A 19,126-nucleotide genomic window follows, 5' to 3' on the forward strand; every position below is an offset into this window, starting at 1 on the left:
GATAATTCATTCATTTAAAAAATACCTGAACTACTCAGACAAATATATTTATGATTAATAATCAACGACAGATTCATTAATATGTACTAACAAATAATTCATCCCAAAGTATATATTTATCGATGTTTGGCATATGGTATGGTTTTCAATGAAGTCATAAATTGATTATAATGCGCATGAGAATGTGTGTTGTCAATAGAGAAGTAAACAAAAAAATTAATTAATTATTTAATTAATAAAACTATAACAATGAAAAAGTAAACAAAAAATGTGACTGCTTGCACTGTAAAAAAATTTTAGTTTACCTCAATATCAAAAATAGTAGCAACTATACACCAAAACTTTTTACAGTGTAGGCTATCGTCAAAAAAAGAAGTTATTATTTCTCTATTTGTACTAAAATTTTATATTTTTATTGCAAGCAAAATATTGAAATTTGTGTTTCTTTTCTTAAGTTTGATCAAATTCGTTTTTTTTTTCCTGCAAAAATTATTACGACTGTATTTTCTCAAATCATAAACTAAACGTACAACAAAATAAAAAAAAACTACCTAATCCCCAATGATGTTACCGAACATAATTTCGTTCTGAATAGCTGGCGTTTCGAGCGTAGGAGTTAAGATAGCTGGAGGTAGACTATTTAATAAGATTACATGCTGTTCAACAATGACAGCTGCTTTCATTTTACAAGTTGTAGACATGTAGAAGGATGTATCAAGGACAAAACTTTTAATATTTTTAAAGGAAATAAAAAGAGAGAATTTTTTTGCTAGAAATGAAACGACTCATTCTAAATAATAATCTATCTAATAGTAAAGAAAAATTTAAAAAAAACTTTTTTGACAGCTCTTTTACAACAATTTTGCCTAAAAAAAAGACTTAAGAGTCATATAGCGTTTAATTTGTCACGATAAATATTATTTTTATACTTACATTTTATCTAAATATTACCTATGGTCGTAACGATAAGTTGTCTTAAAAGTTGGTCGGTTGTCTTCATTAGAATTATTATTAACGTATTATTATTATAATATATAATATCAAATATATAATATCAAATATATAAATTTTCAACAAAATATTTTTAAAGAAAGCCTTTTTGAAAACTATTTTACACCAACTATGTCTGCAAAAAGGACTTAAAAAACATCTAGCACTTTATTTGCGAGGAAAAATATCATTTTTGCACTTACACTATTTCAGAATATTACATATCTAATTATTACATATGGTCGTAACGATAAATTGTCTTTTGACGTAATAAAATGTTTTAATTAGAATTATTATAAACGTATTATTATTATTTATACCAAAAACCGAAGTTTTTAACAGAATATTTTTAAAGAAAACCTTTTTTAAAGCTATTTTACACAAACTATGTTCATTTCTGAATCTTACATTTAGTCATAACGATAAGTTGCCTTTTGAAGTAACCTAGTCTTAAATTAAACTAGTATAAATATGTTATATTATACATATAATCAATATTTTATATTCTCTGAGTTTTGTTACTTATTGTTTTAAAAATTTTTTAACAATAGAATAAACTTACCCTTATCGTTTCGGGAAAACAACTAGTTTAGTATCTGTTTAATAAATATGTTATGGCAAAAATCCCAAAGAAAAATAGTAGTAATATTTTCTAAATCAAATAAATTGTTTCAATCGAAATTTCATATTTTAATCATAGACTAATTTTAACTAATTATTTCAGATGGTTTTTAACTTATCATTTCATTGCATTGCAAATAAAACTAGATATACTAGTTACTATAAATATACTTTGTTAAAAGTATAATCATTAATCTGTCCATCTTTTACCGAGAAACAGTTGCCCAGAACAGATACCTTTGGAGACTTTAGTCAGACTTTTCTTTCAGTGATAAAACACTCCCTCCCCTCCCCCCAAGGAACTGAAATGCAGGGGGGAATATTAGTTTCTATTGTAAGGAAATATTAGCTTCAATAAATAAAATTAGCTTCTATTGTATGGTTTTCTATTGCAAGGAAAGAATATAGGATAAGGTTTCATTCCCACCATTTACCTTCCAACACCAGTTTTCTGAAAAATGTCTTTCAAACATGTATTATAAATAGCTTAATACTTAGTTATAATCAAATAGTTTTACACAAAATTGCGGATACTTAATGCTATATATTTTAGATAGTAATCAGAAAAACTACATTGTTTTTGTAGGTTACTACAACTACTTTGTTACAAATGTAATTAACTACAAGTACCTTTATTTAAATGCAGTGACTACAAACTACTTTCGAATTTTAGTTACTACTTCATTACTTAAAGGAGACGAACTTCGTTGAGAAAATTAATTATGAAATTGTTTTGAATAAAAAATTGGCTGATATTAAACATGAGGAATTATTAAGAAATATTTATTCATGTTTACATGAGCCAGTTAATTATTCTATTTTTTTTTTTTTTCAAATTTATTCATTTAATTATTTTTTTATGCCTTCCTCGGCAGCGAATATTTAAGTTAAAAAAAAAGCTTGGAAATTATTAAATACTTGCAGTTTTCTTAAGTGTTTAATGCTTTTTTATTTCCCATAAGAAATTAAGAACACCGAAAATATGCTCCCTTCCTTTGAAATAAAATCACGAGTACACGAGTGTTCATTTGCATGTGAAAGTATACCTAAAGTGGTCAATTATTCATAAAAAAAATACAAACACAAAAATTTTTGTGATTAGGCGTAAATTGTTCATAGAATTATGCATTTTATTTTATGTATAAGAACATTCACTAGAAATAAAAGCAAATAAACTCTGCTAACAAGCTAGTTGTCTCATAAATATTGTTATTACTTATCGAAAATATGTTCCTGAGTCATGAAAATCCTTACGTCACCTTACGTCATGGAAAACCTTACGGAAATGTATGGAAAACCTTACGCCTGGTAATAAAATCGTACGAAACGAAAAAGGTGGCGCTTTATTTGTTTTACAAGTTCTTACCTTGTGGAAAAAAATATCGTGAATTTATTTACTCTAATACTTGTTTTTAATTGTTACAATTAAAACATTCTAAAATCATCGGGTAGAGTAAAAAGTTTTGCGCCAAGAGGAGATATCTCCGCGCCAACAGCAGCCATTCCAGTGGTAGTTAGCCTTTCTCCAATCGGGTTTTTGCATTCTAAAGCTGAAAGTTGGAACTACACAACTGTGCAATTTGTTTCCCAAAACTTTATTATCTTGTGTTATCTTTATAAACTTTATTATCTACACCAAAATGCAACATCCACCATACAAGCCAGACATGGCGCCTTTCGATTACTATCTGTTTTCATATCTGCAGCTGCATCTTGATGGCACAATCTTCCATTCAAATGATGAGGTCGATCGCTTTCTGGATTCGCGCAAGCCACAGTTCTTCGCAGAAAGGATTGAAATGTTGCCAAAACGCTGGTAGACCATTGTTGGCTTAAATGGAGATAACTATCCTCCTTAGCTTTGATGATTTTGCATGTATCTATCATTTTACAAAATTGTTTTTTTTTTTTTTTTTTTTTGTGGAAAACTTTTTACTCAACCCGATATTAATATAACGTAGACGATATAAATATACATAGACACATCATCATTTAAGATTAGCAATATGGTTTCGAAACGGTTTCCTAAATTTGGCAACGATTCAAAAATTATATCTGTGCGTATAATAATATCTATATAGACTTTCTATAATTTAGTATGGTGTTAAATAACATAGAATCACTAAGTTTACGTAACTAAAGAAGTGTTGTATTATATGGTTAGTGCTTATACAGGGAAAATGCATACTAAGCTACCAGGAGCGACCAAAGAATTTTTTTTTTTTAAGAATGGTGAAACCTGGAAAAATTTTCCCTTCGATTATTTCAAAAATTATAACTATGCATAAAATAATATGTGTACAGTTTTCAGAAATTAAATATAGAGTTAAATGACATTTTGATTGCCAAGTTTCTATAACTGTAAGAGTCTTTTACCGCATGGTTAATGCTTATAGAGTGAAAACACATACTACGCTACCAAGAGCTTCTGCACAAGGTTTTTTTCAGAGTGGTGAAACTTGGAAAAACATTCATTGAAGTATTTGAAAAATTATATCTATACATATAGTAATGTATGCATAGATTATCATAAATTTATTATGAAGTCAAATGACATAGCATTTATTAAAATTTTCAAAAATTATATCGATACAAGTAATAAAATACAAACGTACAAATTTCAAAAATTATATATTAATACATATAATATTTGTATAGGTTATCAGCAATTTAATAAATGGTTAATAACATTTTGCTCTCCATGATTCTATTACTGCAAAAGTGTTTCACTGCATGGTTAATGCTGATACAGTGAAAGCACATACTACCCTACCACGAACGTTCACAAAAGTTTCCTCTGAGTGGTGAGATCCGGAAAAACATCGATTCAAGTATTTCAAAAATTTTATCGATACATAAAATAATATGTACCGTAAACCGGGGCGAGTCTACCCATTTTTTCAGTTTGTCCACTTTCAAGTGGTCAAACTTTTGTAAATATTAAAGAAAAAAGAATTTTAATAGGTGTTTCGGAATCGCTATTTATCCCTCTTTAAAGCTGTGAAATCGATTTTAGAAAATATTAAAAGTTACGCTGTTACTGTATATTTTTATAGAACTGCTGACAAATCTCTCGTATGGGGCGAGTCTACCCATTCTACTAAAATGAATGATAACATTGTAAATAATCAAATTTTACTATTAAATTGTTATTTTAGTTACTATATAGGATATTTATGAAGTAAAATTCATAACTTTATTATATATTCCATTTTTTTATTCATAAAATAACACAAATTGAGTATTTGATCGATTATCACATTTTGATCACAGTTTTGTTTTTATAATCATTAACATTATAAAATAACATTTTTTTCTGATTATTGTTGATAAAAATAAATTAAAATTAATATAAATTTACAATTAAATTATTAATAAATAATAATAATTAAAGATTATTAACAAAATCGAAATTCAAACATTGGGAATCATGAAAAATACTTTTCCCATTCTTTTGGAAGATAATAATAATTTATGAATAATAATTTATTTAACTTGCATTAAATAAAAAAAGTTAATTTTGTAATATAAAAATTGAAAAAATAGGTAAAATAAACATATTTTATATTTGCATTTACATTTAACCTATAAATTTTCTTATTAATGATAAATTTATCAATGCAGAATTAAAATAATATACTCAAATTCATTTAAAATGACTTAATTTTAATATAAACAAAGTTCTAAATTATATTATTATGCTTTATTAAAACTAAATACGAATGGGTAGACTCACCCCGCGAATTCTGACTTTTTATTTACAACAGCAAAACTTACATTCTTTTTGGCTTTTTTTCATATAAAATTAATGTAATCTTAGTCTTAGATAAGCTTATCACTTAACCAAAGTGAAAATGGAAATAATAATAATATACTTACGGAGCACCAACTAAAAGTTTGCTGATTTTCAATACAAATCTCTCAAATGACGTTTGAACAGGTCGGTTAAAAAGACACCAAATAAATAAAAACGGATCAAACTACTACAGCGCAATCTTCCTTAGAGTCTGAACTAAGTCCTCCGTCGGTAAAAAAATTTTTATTTGCAATTTAAAATAGTGAAAATTAAATAAAACTAAAATGGGTAGACTCGTTCTGGATGGGTAGACTCGCCCCGGTTTACGGTATATAGATTGTCAGCAATTTAGTATGAGTTCAATAACATTTTTATCGCCAAGTTTCTATAACTGTAAAACTGTTTCACTGCATGAGAAGTTCTTATACAGAGAAAGTACGTATACAATGCTACGCGGAGAAATTTTTCTGAGTGGTGCCACCAGAAAAGAACATTTATACAAATGTTTCAAAAATTATGAATTAATTCTTCATTTTATTTATCTTACAATCTTTTACAAGTAATATATTATTATTTATTTATTCTTTTATTTTATCTAAGCGTCAATTTTATATTTGTAGCAATACATTAGTGACAAAATATATAAAGTTCTACTGGCGGGTAACGCTGTCCTAAAAACTAGATCAGGTAGAAGTACTACTATAATATCACTTTAACTGTCGTAAAGTGTGACTATGAGAATTTCAATTGAGAAAATTTCAGAATAAGTAATTCAAAAGTATTTAATATAAAAAATGGTGAATTATTTTTTAGCATTTCTTGGAGAAATTATTCATTAAAAACTTACATTTTCCTTTCTCTTATTTTACATTTTTTTAATTACATTTTCCTTTCTGAAATTTCAGAATAAGTAATTCAAAAGTATTAAATATAAAGCATGATCAACTATTTTTTGGCATTTCTTGGAGAAATTATTTATAAAAAAAATTACATTTTCCATTTTTTTAATTACATTTTCCTTTCTAAAATTTCAGAATAAGTTATTCCAAAGTATTTAATTTAAAGTATGATGAATTATTTTCTGGCATTTCTTCAAGAAATTATTCATTAAAAAATTACATTTTCCTTTCTCTTATTTTACATTTCTTTAATTACATTTTCCTTTCTCTCATTTAGACTTTCCCACTGCCTTGAAAAGACTTCTTAAGAATGATATTCTTCTCTACAGAACAGCTAGCAGTGTTTTGCATATATTACCTATTGCTGGTCTTTATACTTTTCTACCAAAATACCTAGAAAGCCAATTTCAACTAAGTGCTACAAAAGCTAACATGATCTCAGGTAAGATCCTTTTTCGTACTTAAAAACACTTTCAGTAAAGATTTTAAAAAAATAATGGAATTGTGTATAAATGCTTCTCATTAATTAAAAAATGTAACTTATCTTTAATATCAATAGTTGCTAAATTTTCGCAGCACAAAAATCAAAATTTTAATTAAAACTTGTCTTTATTACTATTTGTATCACAAATGACTTGTGTACAGTAATTACAAATTTTGCAAGACGTTACAGTTTCTCCTAACTCTAACGCTATTTGAGTTTCACAACGGATGTGTGAAAATTCTCCAACATATCTCATTTTCGCTAAAGGGTAGGTTAACGTTACAGGTAACGCAAGATAAACTATATGCTAAATCTCTCTAATAATTGCAAGCAGATATGTTGTGCATATATGGGAAGGATATTAATAATACGCTTGAGAGTCGTGATGGCTCAGGGGATAGAGAGTTCATATTCCAATGAGGTGAACCGGGTTCGAATCCCAGAGATGGCTGGTATTCCGCATCCGGCCTGCACTGACCACAGTGCTGACGTAAAATATCCTCAGTGGTTGACGAATCATGGGCTAGAGTCTCCTAATTGGTGGAATGCACTGTAATGTGTTTGTACGTTCATTAAAAAATGTTTTTCAAGCATGCTTCACCACTATTTTACTTAAAGCCCTAGTATTATTTCAAATTTTCATTTAATGTTGACATTTTATTCAGCTAAAGTGTTTAGTTCTTATTCTCGTATCTTTACCCAAACTTAGTGTATTAAAATATAATTTTGTTTATATTTGTCATAAATTTTTAGGGATGGCTGGAATCCTCGTTATGGGTGCTGGAATCTTTGCCAGTGGTTCATTTATGCGATCCTTTAAACCTAGTGCGAGATTTGTCGCAAAATGGATAGCTGCATCTGCTTTAGCTTATTCAATTGGTATGATAATCCTTATGTGGGTTGGATGTCCTCTCAATAATTTTGTTGGATTAGACGAGGTTAATCCAGGGTAAGTTATTCCTCTCTCTTATCTTATTCCATTTATAACATAAAAATTAAAGTTCTGTTTTCGGAAACTGGTTCATAGGATTTGGGGGTCATATATGATCAAAAAATCCTTTTTAAAAAAGTTATCTAGTAGTGCAACAAATCAAGAATATTAAGCTATCTAGTAGTGCAACAAATGAAGAATATTAAGTTAACTAGTAGTGCAACAAATCAAGAATATTAAGTTATCTAGTTGTGCAACAAATCAAAAATATTAAGTTATCTAGCAGTGCAGCAAGTCAAGAATATTAAGCTATCTAGTAGTGCAACAAGTCAAGAATATTAAGTTATCTAGTTGTGCAACAAATCAAAAATATTAAGTTATCTAGTAGTGCGACAAGTCAAGAGTATTAAGTTATCTAGTTGTGCAACAAATCAAAAATATTAAGTTATCTAGTAGTGCGACAAGTCAAGAGTATTTTTAACAAAGTAGTTCGTCAAACTGAAATTAAACTATCATATTCAATCAGCCGTGAGCAAATTAGAAAAATAGTTTTCTCAAAACTTTAAAGTTAATGCACAATGCACAAAAAAATAAATAACGAAACGGAACCCCCTGAATAACTTTTGATCTAAAGAATCGGATCTTCACGTTCTAGGATTCAATCTTAATGGAAGATGACCCCAATTTTGATAATAAATTACTGTCGACGATATTTTACGTTATGAAATCAGACACAAAAATGTACCTATTTTAGACGGATTTAGAATTCTGACCCCGAAAATATAAGGACAGCAGCAAGCTGGGAATACCAATAGTTTGATCATGAGAGTGGTCCTAAGTTTGCACCTCTTCATGCTAATTTTATTTTTTGCGTATTTCGCCACATCTCGATAACTTTGTAAGCGAACTGAAAATTTTTTGAACATAATTATAAAATTCGTTTATCCAAAGATAATTCTATGCAAAAAAAATATCTTATAGTAAACATTTATTATATTTTATTAAATATTAGTCGAAAAGAATTTGAGTTGTAAGGTATACAATTTTTAACATCGTTTTAAAGAATGTAATTTTACATGGCAAAATACAAAATTTGAGTGAAATCGATCAAATAGTTCTTGAGAAATTGAATTTTAAAAGTACGACTTTTTCAAAACTGTGGCTGTTCTTCACATTGACCATTTTCTGAAAGGCGCTGGCTAAAAATAAGCTAAACGTGGCCTAACAGTCATGGATAACTGTTTCTAACTCCCAACAGTTATTAAATAGCACATTATTCACACACAAAAACCCACAGAGATTTCGAAAATCAGCCTTAAAGTCCTAATATCAAGTGATTTTTTAATCCATTAGTTTAATGTCCATACAAACCTTATAACAAATAATATTTTTATACAAACCTTTTATAACTATTTCAGGAGACCCGGAGGTTTAGCTGTGCAAGCATGCAATGCTACTTGTGAATGTAGGTTAGGAGAGTTTGCACCGATTTGTGCAACTGATGGAAAAACATATCTATCACCTTGTGTTGCAGGTTGCACTAAAGTGAAAGAAGCGGGTGATGATGTAAGTTTTTCTTTTGACATCTAAATATTTTTGCCAAATATTCATATTTATATTAAAAATCTAGCAAAATATTTGTAAAGTGTTAAAGAATCATCACTTTTGATATACATTTTTAGAATCTACCTCTAAAATGAAATTGCCAGAAGTTATCTATATTTAAGAGAAGAAAAACAATAAAATCTGACTATTTATTATCAAAATAAATCAAATCAAATAACGAAATAAAAATTTTTAAACCAATTTATTTATCAAATAATATAAAATGCATATCAGTTTAATGTGAAAAATAAAATTGTTATTGATGATATTAATGATAAAATTGTTATTATCAGATTTATTTTGATAACGATTCATCAGAATTTGATAAACTTTTTCACGCTAAATTTTAATTTCTGATTGCGAGTGAGCAAATGGTTTCTTAATTTTATTTTATTTTCCATAGCTATTTTAAAAATACACATTAAAATGCTACCTACTAAACATTCTGTATAATTCTATGACAACTTACACCAAAACCTTTTTCAACTGAAATAGCTCTGGATTCACTTTAACATGTACAAAAATTAATAAATGACAGTAGTGATAGCACCCAGGTCCATAGCTGCAGATTATACAACACACATAAGCGCCAGTTTAAAGCGTTAAATAATTCAACTGTGAGGTTGATATTTTTTAAATTTAAAAAGATTTTTTAAAAAATAAACATTTTTAAACTTTACGTTTATTTTTAAAATTTATTACAGCTTAAAAATTTGATAGTAAAAAAATTGGTATTAAATACATTTTTCACTTTTAGGTTGTATTATGCATTCTTCAATCTATTTACTTTTTACTTCAAAATTCAAAAATTCTCAGTTTATAACAAACTTGAAAAGACTTGTCAAAAACCTTTTTTTCTGTGTGTCCTGTTACCATTACCAATAGTTAAAAATGTTTCGTGTAAATGTATAGATCATCTGATTCCTAGTTCTCAAATAAAATAATCATTATAGTAATTGAAAATATATACAAGATTTTTGAATTGTTTAAATATAAAATAACTTAATTGAATATACATAATAAATTATATTTCATTACATACATTTTTGTTTCAGTACACATACATGGACTGTCAATGTTTGGGTGAAGGAGTTACAGCCAAAAATGGGTTTTGCACGATGGAATGCAATAATCTTACTTGGTATATTGTAATATTTTCCTTTTTTGTACTTATCCATTCAACCTCAGAAGTTGGCTCAATGCTTCTTACTTTAAGGTCAGTATATTTAAATTAATTAAGTTTAAAATCTTAATTGAATTCAATTAGGCTGAATTTTGAACCTAATTGAATTTAATTAGGTTGAACTTAGAACATAACTGAATTCAATTAGGAATTGAACTTTGAACCACACTGAATTCAGTTAGGGGTTGATTTTTAAACCATGTTAACTCTATTAATATTCTTTCCTTGCGTACAGTAAGTAAAAAAAAATTTAACTTTTTTCAGATGTGTAGAGCCACAGGACAAAGCTATGGCCTTGGGACTGATCTCATTTGCCATTGGATTATTTGGTTAGTTTAATTTTAATAATCTATATAAATATATAAAACAAATGATGCAGGTATCTCCATAAATGTTTTTATGTTATAACCATAATTTGCCATCTTTGCTTATTATTAAATAAAACAATTTCAAAAATTTAATTCAGTAATTTTGTTTGATGTTATCTAACTTAAGTAATCCCAAACATAATTTGATTAGCAAGTTTGATATTATTCTATTATTTAATTAAACTATTTCTATAAAATATTTATATTCAAATAGCAAGACAATGCAAAAAATTATTTAGTAGTAGTTAATAAAACATAAATATCTATTTTTTAATAATCGACACAAATTTTTATAATAGACACATCTAGTACAAAAGTACTGATTAGTTCAAATCTTAACCAATTTAATTTAAAATATTTCTTAGGATTTCCAAATTTAAGGGAAAAAATAAAATTCAGAACATAAAAAATGAAGAAAGAAACAATAGTTTACTTTATAACAAACGATAATAATTTGAAATAAACAGTATATTGATTTATAAAATCCAAGACTTTTATATATAATTTGGAAACTTGAAAACAAACTAAAACAAAAAAGTTGACAGCCTGTTGCACAAAAGGACTGTAAATAAAAGCAAAAGTTGCCAATTGATGGCACTTTATGCTGTAATGAGTGATACAAATAAAATATATGCTAAAAGATCAGACTGTACTCTGTTGTATCAATAAAGAGTTCTTGCACAGTGAAGAGTCATCCTTGATTTATATTTACAGAGTAAAACACCATCTGTTAGCAACTTTTGTAACTTATTTATTTCATCTTTAAAAAATAGTTAATTTCTGCAATGACTTGTTGCAGGAAATGTTCCTTGTCCAGTAATTTATGGTGCAGTGGTAGACTCTACATGTCTGTTTTGGGAAGACAATTGTGGAGAGCCAGGAGCCTGCCGTCTATATGACCCTATGAAATTTCGAATGATGTTTCATGGTCTTACCGCCATCATTATGTTTGGTGCTTTTATTGTTGATGCTTTTGTTTGCTACAAAGCTTCCTCTGTTAGATTTCATGATGATGAAGCTCCTGTAGAAGCAAGACCACCCCCACTGCCGATACCTCCTAACTCTGAGTCAGCAGTGTGAATGTTCTCAAGATAAACTTGTCATTATATATTTTAAGTCATTTTATCATCTTCCACGACTATCCTAAAACTTACTAAAAACTGCAGATTTTCAGTTGCAGTTGACAAGGAGAGATACAGATCTTTATAAACACATAATTTTTATTTAACATACAAAAACAATTTTATCGAAACAATTGTTGAGATTTTCTCAAACTTTTGAGAGCTGAGCACTGTACTGAATACTATATTATTTGTGAAAAGTCTTCATGTTTTATGTTTTTGTTGTTCCTTTTTTATCAAAATCAAAAGTTGCCATAATTTTATGAATATTTTTAAAAATGCAATGTGTTCTCCAATGAATATGGAAAATTTATGAAATGTGTTGAGTGAAGTGTACAACTTTTTTGTTTGTGTATATATGTATCTATGCATATATTATGTATGTTACTTAAATGCTACATGTAATCTTGTGAATTTTCATGTAAAATTTTTAATGAAAGATATTTTCTTTTTAACTCTGCTACTTGGAACTAAAAATTGCAAGTAGGGAATCAAATTTGGAAAGGTACTTACAAATTTAAATAAAAAACAATTATGAACCTTTTAATGACTATGCCATGTTATTTAAGTTCCTGTATATGTTGATCATAAATTATACATAAAGATCATTTTGATTTTTAATGTATCAACAATTTTCTAATTATGGAAAAAAATTATTTCATGCATATAATAAATAGTAATGAGATATTCTGAATCTTGGACATGAAACAGTTAGAAATACCCATATATGGTCTCTTAATTTAGATTTATTTCTTAGTAATTTCATTCTACATAATAGTTCATTGAAGTTTCCTAACTGCTCCCTCCCAGTTCCATGCCTAAAAATATATTATCAACTACAAAATTACTTGAATATTTCAACACATTACAAATTTTAAGAACCATAATAATCAATATTATATTTTACTAAACACAGATTTTGCTTCACACATTTATATTTCCAATATATTAATTAAACAGCTTTTGAAATATTTGTAAGAGAGATCAGTTTTTAAAAAATGGAGCAGTCGGTAAAAAATGTAGGGGAGAGTGTTATACCATGAACCAGTGCAAATATTTACACCACCTAGGAGAGAGAACTATGTAGATGATACATGTAACAACAAATACTATCTGCAGTGCTCTCTGTAATTTCAGGCATGTACTAAAGAAATTTTTTTTTCTTTTGATGCTCAGTAGTTTTTCTATCAATTCCATTTGGAAATAAAACCTTTACTAACCTCTTAAACTCTCGTACTTACCTCTGAAAATTTAAGTAGATAAGTACCAAAATGTCATTTCGTAAGGGATAAAATTTCGTAAGGGACTTCAAAAAAAAATGAATAACTTATTTTTGTTAGGGTTAACAAAATCAAAGTAATGTATACTAGTACCTTTGATTGGTACAAGGTATGTTCAGTAGGTGTTTCTGGATGCCAGGTAAGCACAAATATATTTTTCTGTAGACTTAGCCACGTACAACATACATAAATTTCTATGCTCTTCGTAAATCTATTATTTTTGAAACATTCAAATGAAATATCTGTTATCACATTTTTAATTATTTCAGCTAATGCAAGCTACTCAAAAATATTAGTAAAAATAAGCTATAATTACATAAATATCCAACTTCAATCAACTTAAGTTTAAAAGACCAGAAATCAAAATAAATTTTATCCAAAATTCAGCCTATGGTGGTCCAAAGCATAGTTTCCCTCACCCCCCCCCTCCAAAAAAAATCTAAAATAATTTCACTCCTTGATTAATTTTTGAGGAGTGAAATTTTAAAAGAAATAGACTACAAAACAGTGATTAGGTTTGAAAATAACCAGGATTTCATGACATAAATATCATAACCAAAATAATAAATATAAAAAAGTAAACACTCCAGAATAGATTGAATATTTAACCGAAAATCATAATGCCCCATTATTTACATATTTATTCACTTTTTATTAATAAATTAGATTAAGGTTTCTAAAAAATAAAATTTATTCATAAACCCTATTCAATATTTTTAAGTAATTTTCACAATTGTATAGCATGTTCGAACTTCATGAAAAGAGGGTCCCTTCACAAGGTAATTTGGAAAAGACAGTCAATTTTTCATCCCCAAAGCTTGGTCTGCAGATTTTAGTTCTACTATGAGTTGCAAAACTTTTGTCATGAGCAGATGTAGTTACTAGTAATTTAAGTGCAATAGCAAATAATATTCATAATTCAGGATATCTGGAAGGTGTGTCGTCACCCTCTCTACATAAGTCTTTCATGCATTTCTGATGAATAATCTACTTAGTTTTGAAATAATTATCTTTCGTCAACAGCATTAAAAAAAACTAACAACAACTTGAAAAAAAATTTACAAAGAATATTATCATTTCTTGTAAAATTTTTGAACTGTGAAACTCAAACCTTAAGAGTAAATTATGCGTTTAAATATGTATTGGCAACTCTAAGGTACAATGTGTACCTTTCATTAAATTTCTTCATTTAAAAAAAATTTGTATTCACAAAATAATTATGTTAATAACATAAGTATAATGTATGTTATAAAAGTTCAAAGTTATATGAATAAAAAATTAAAAATATAAAGTTTCTCCAAAGCACAATACATACCCCTATGTACTTTTTAACATAAAGTTCGTTTTAAAACTTATCACTAGAATGAGTTACTTTTAAGTTCGTACTTTTGGTTCGTACTTAAGTAAGTTCTTGCTAACTCAAATTTTTACTAAAAGATGATAAGCTTTCACTAGGAATGATTTTGAACCTTATGATTTGATTAGCAGTTAGTTTTATCCTCATTAACAAAAGCTCTCATTGTTTTACACCCTTGTTTCCTTAAGTACGTGAGCATATAAAGAAAAGGTGACCAGGTGATTGAATTGCAGCTCACACATAAAATCCTTCAAAACTACATTATTTTCAGCTATATTTAACTTAAACAATCAAGATAAGATAGAAATAATACAGTTTTGAAATATTTTAAGCATAATATGGAGCCTAAACACCAAGACTCCTTTTCTGAATATCACTCTACAAGAGAAACAGCATGACTAAACTTTTTAAGAATTTGAGTAAAGCTCATATTCTAAAGAATGTTTTTCTTCTAAGTCTGAAATAAATTTCTGTAAGAGAGAATATTGTCTGGTGCTTAACTTTTAAAGATTAAGAAAATTACAACAAATGCTAAAGAATATTCAAAAAAGAAGAATCAGTTAGCATTTTGAAAAATCTTTGCATGGTACCCCCTAACTTTCTTGCATCTCATTAGAAAATCAGTCAATGAGAAAGTTTTGTTTATATCCCTTTTTTTCCTTCTATCTCTTTTCTATTATATTTTCTTTTTTTATTTAATAAATAAGATTCCCCTGAATACTCTGTAATAAGCTCATATAATGTGTGAGCATATGAGGTAGCCAGTTGAAAAGAATTTTTGAAGAACTAAAAATTATTGAAGTTGCCATTTTTGTAAGATAAATACTATGATTGATTTTTGATTAAAATACTTTTTTTTTCTCATTTGAAATAAAGTAGAATAACAAAAATTTCGGTCACTATACACTTGAAACTTTCATTTTAAGTAACCAACAGAAATTTCTAATAAACATAAAAGCCTGGTTTGACGAAGAAAAAAAAAGATAAAGATAGTTTTTATAATACCCATGTCCTGTAACTTCTGTTACTTTGTAAAATACCTTTGAAAATAACATGTTACTTTTGAGATAGATCTAAAACTTTTTTGAATGAAATATTAGCCATTTCTGCTAAGCAGTAAATGAGATTGAGATGGACTTGGAAGTGTTTATAAAAATTTACTATTTTCAACTTAACATAGCTATTTTGGTTAGTTAATTTCTTTTTCTTTAATGGTCCTAGGTTTGTTTTTAAATTATTCAAAGTGGCAATAGCTAACTTTGTCATTGATATAAAGATTAAATAATTTTAGTCTCTCACAGGATAAGAAAAACTGACTCTGGAGCTAAATTTAAGTCTAAGATCTCAAAAGTGAGTTTGAACAGATTTGTAAACAAAAAAAATTTTAATGTATAACATTTAAGAATTAAGACCTACTGGTATTAAGATACGTGTGCAGCATATTTCCTTAGTTAACAATGTTGCCATCAAAATTGTTGTTCTTTTCAGGTATGAAAACTTTTCAATTTATAAAGCCTGTGCCATATATTAAATTAATCTTAATGGATAAGAACGACTGTGGGACAAAATTGAGATGTAGTAAAATTCAATGAATATTTTCTGAATTTACATCAATCCAAACTTTCTACATAAACAAAGTCATCCTTAATGATATCCTGTACTGTGCAAATACTACAGATCTGAAAACTCAGAAGTTCAACAGCCTCACTAGAACACAATCCTTTCTGATCTAAAAAAAGATTAGAATGTGCTAAGAGCAACAATCACTCATACAATTCATTCTTCTCTAAGTACTTTTGAGTTTAACATGTTTTTAAGTGAATATGTATGGTTTCATAGTGTTAAAATCTTATTTAACTAACACTATTTCTCATAAAATATGATTAAAAAAAAGCAAAATACAACGCAATAATTCCAACTGAAAATAAGAAAATACCTGATGAACATAAAAATGTAAAACTAATGCAGCATAATCATAATTCAAACACTAAGATAAGTCTATTCTATGTGAACAGACTTATGCAATCAGCATGTAAAAAAATACATATAATTTGCATGGTTCAATCATTAGATGTCAAAGGAAGAATATTCCAATTCACTCCAATCAAATAAATTTTTCCAAGACACATGGAATAATTTTGAAAATTTGAAATGTGCACAAACTTTCTTAACATTTTGTTGTTATATTTTAAAAATATTCGCAATCGAGAATATTCACAAATATTTCCAATGGAAAAGAAAATATGCATACTTTTGAACATACGTTCAAATTCAAAAAATTAATTGTTTTCCTGTTGTTTGAAAAACATATTGAATTTCTTAAAATAAAATGTTATAACAAAGAAAATAAATTGTCATTTGCATTTTATTATGTATAAACTAATTATTTGCATACAGCAATTAGATTTAAAAAAAAAAAAAATTTCGACACTATTTTTGAAAATTTTGACTCTAGCATTTTTTTCCAATACTGAAGACATTTTTTAAATTGCACTGTGCTATGTGTAAAAAATTACTTGGTTTAATTTATTTTTGATTTATTTATTTTTTTTTTGAATTTATATCTGATTTTTGGTTTAATTTATTATGCTTAAGAAGTGCATTACATATTTATAACACATTTCTTAAAAACTACTTCAAGGAATCTATAATTATCTACGAAGTAATTAACGGGAAATATGGTGGTTAATGGCATGCTTAAAATGACTTTATGTGTAATTACTATAACAAAGATATGTAAATAAGTATAACAAATTAATAAAATTTAACATGACACTAAAATAATCATAAAAAAGTTTAATAAATCACACACAAGTACAACTATTTGAAGTATTAAAAACCACAAGAAGTTTGTATATTTGACTTTCTTATGTAAGTATATAACACAAAAGAGAAGCATGATTTTAAAAATACTAAAATGTGAGTTATACGATCTTTAAAACCTATGCCTTGTAAAAATAAACACATGCTGTTGATTAAGGTACAAAGAACAATTAGAAATTGATTAATATCTTATAAAATATGATATTATATGTTCATTGATTTTAAATATATATATATAAATATAAAAGAAGTCAGATTCAATCATTCTGTTAATAGTTAAAATTGCTCATCATTAAACACAGATATACAGAAAAATTTCATTTATCAGAACCTCTTTCATCAAAATACTTTAGTTAACTAATGTTTTGACTGAATTATTTTAAATTACAATTTACATCTTTTCCAATACGTCTTTTATTGACACTCAGCATTTTTTCCCAACATAGGTACTTCAAAGAGAGTACAGTATTCACATACATACATACAGTAGATACATTGTAATTGTAAAATTTTATATGACTTTAAATCTTCATGTTAAAATAACAAAATTTAATGTGTTCTACTAATTTATTAACACTGTAAAACATTTAACGTTTAATTTTTGTGTAGTATAACAAACTCTATAACTTTCATCAAAAGGCATTATTTAAAAAAGGAATGAATCTTCTGTCTTTCAGTGTCTTTAGATGGACAATTATAACTATGCGTAAAGCACCATATAAAACAATAAATTTTAATTTTAATTTATTAAGCTTGTTATTAAATATGTAAATTATTTTAGTCATCAAATCAACTAATCATCAAAGCATTTATGAGAAAAATATATTGAAAACAGTTGAAAATTGATTTATGGGTATAGCCTAATGAGAAAAGACTTGAATTTGATGAATAAAAATGTAAAACCACATTTGCTATAAGCCCAAAACAATGAAAAAGTATTAAGGATTACATCATATTAAGTAACAAAATTTTAAAAGAAAAAACAATTCAATCATAAATCCTGCAAAAAATCGCACAGTATAAAAAATATATGGAAGACTAATTTATACTTTTGTTTTTAATAATAATTTAAAATTTTGATTTAAAATCCCATTGATCACTTTAGCTAAACAGCTCAAACACACATTAAAAACTGATAGTCAAGCATTAATGTTTTCAGAAGTGGTAAAATTAAAAATAGCTTCACTCACTCTAATCATTATTTCACAACAACTGAGAAATAACAGCAAAAAACATCAAAATTAGCACCAATGCTTTTATGTTTTCAACAACTAACTAAAAAGTTAACTAATGCAAACTTTTTAATTGCTGAAGTAAATGAGAAAACTTGTACAGTAGAGAACCGATTATCCGGAACGATCGGGACTATCGCTATTCCGGATAACTGATTTTTCCGGTTTTCTGAATCGCTACAAAAAGCCGTTTTTTTAGTGTTAAACCCAACTAAAAAAAATAAATATTTGGAAATAATCTTAAAAATAAGAAAAAACGATGAGGTAATACACTAATAATTATTTCTGAAATGATGGTAAGGTAAACATCTTTCAAAAAAGAAAGAAAAATCCTAAAATCCTATGAGGAAAAAAAATTTTTTTTTAAAAAATTGCGGGAAAATTTATCGAATTTCGTTCCGGTTTTTTGGTTTTCCGGTTTTCTGATTTCCGGATA

General features: G+C 27.1%; 1 protein-coding gene across 1 annotated transcript in view; it reads left to right on the forward strand.

Moving 5' to 3' along the window:
- LOC107443800 (solute carrier organic anion transporter family member 74D) overlaps window positions 1-12,545 on the forward strand; it is a 160,478-nt gene extending 147,933 nt beyond the window's left edge. Inside the window, exons 7-12 of the mRNA XM_087156017.1 lie at window positions 6,584-6,748; window positions 7,544-7,739; window positions 9,140-9,287; window positions 10,382-10,542; window positions 10,774-10,838; window positions 11,677-12,545. Coding sequence (XP_087012143.1) covers window positions 6,584-6,748; window positions 7,544-7,739; window positions 9,140-9,287; window positions 10,382-10,542; window positions 10,774-10,838; window positions 11,677-11,957 — 1,016 coding nt within the window. The 3' untranslated portion in view covers window positions 11,958-12,545. The remainder of the gene's footprint in view (window positions 1-6,583; window positions 6,749-7,543; window positions 7,740-9,139; window positions 9,288-10,381; window positions 10,543-10,773; window positions 10,839-11,676) is intronic.
- Window positions 12,546-19,126: the final 6,581 nt, after the last annotated feature.

The sequence above is a fragment of the Parasteatoda tepidariorum genome, chromosome 12 (genome assembly GCF_982258835.1).
Source record: "Parasteatoda tepidariorum strain Cologne lab strain chromosome 12, Ptep-v5.0, whole genome shotgun sequence".
Classification (NCBI taxonomy): Eukaryota; Metazoa; Arthropoda; class Arachnida; order Araneae; family Theridiidae; genus Parasteatoda; species Parasteatoda tepidariorum.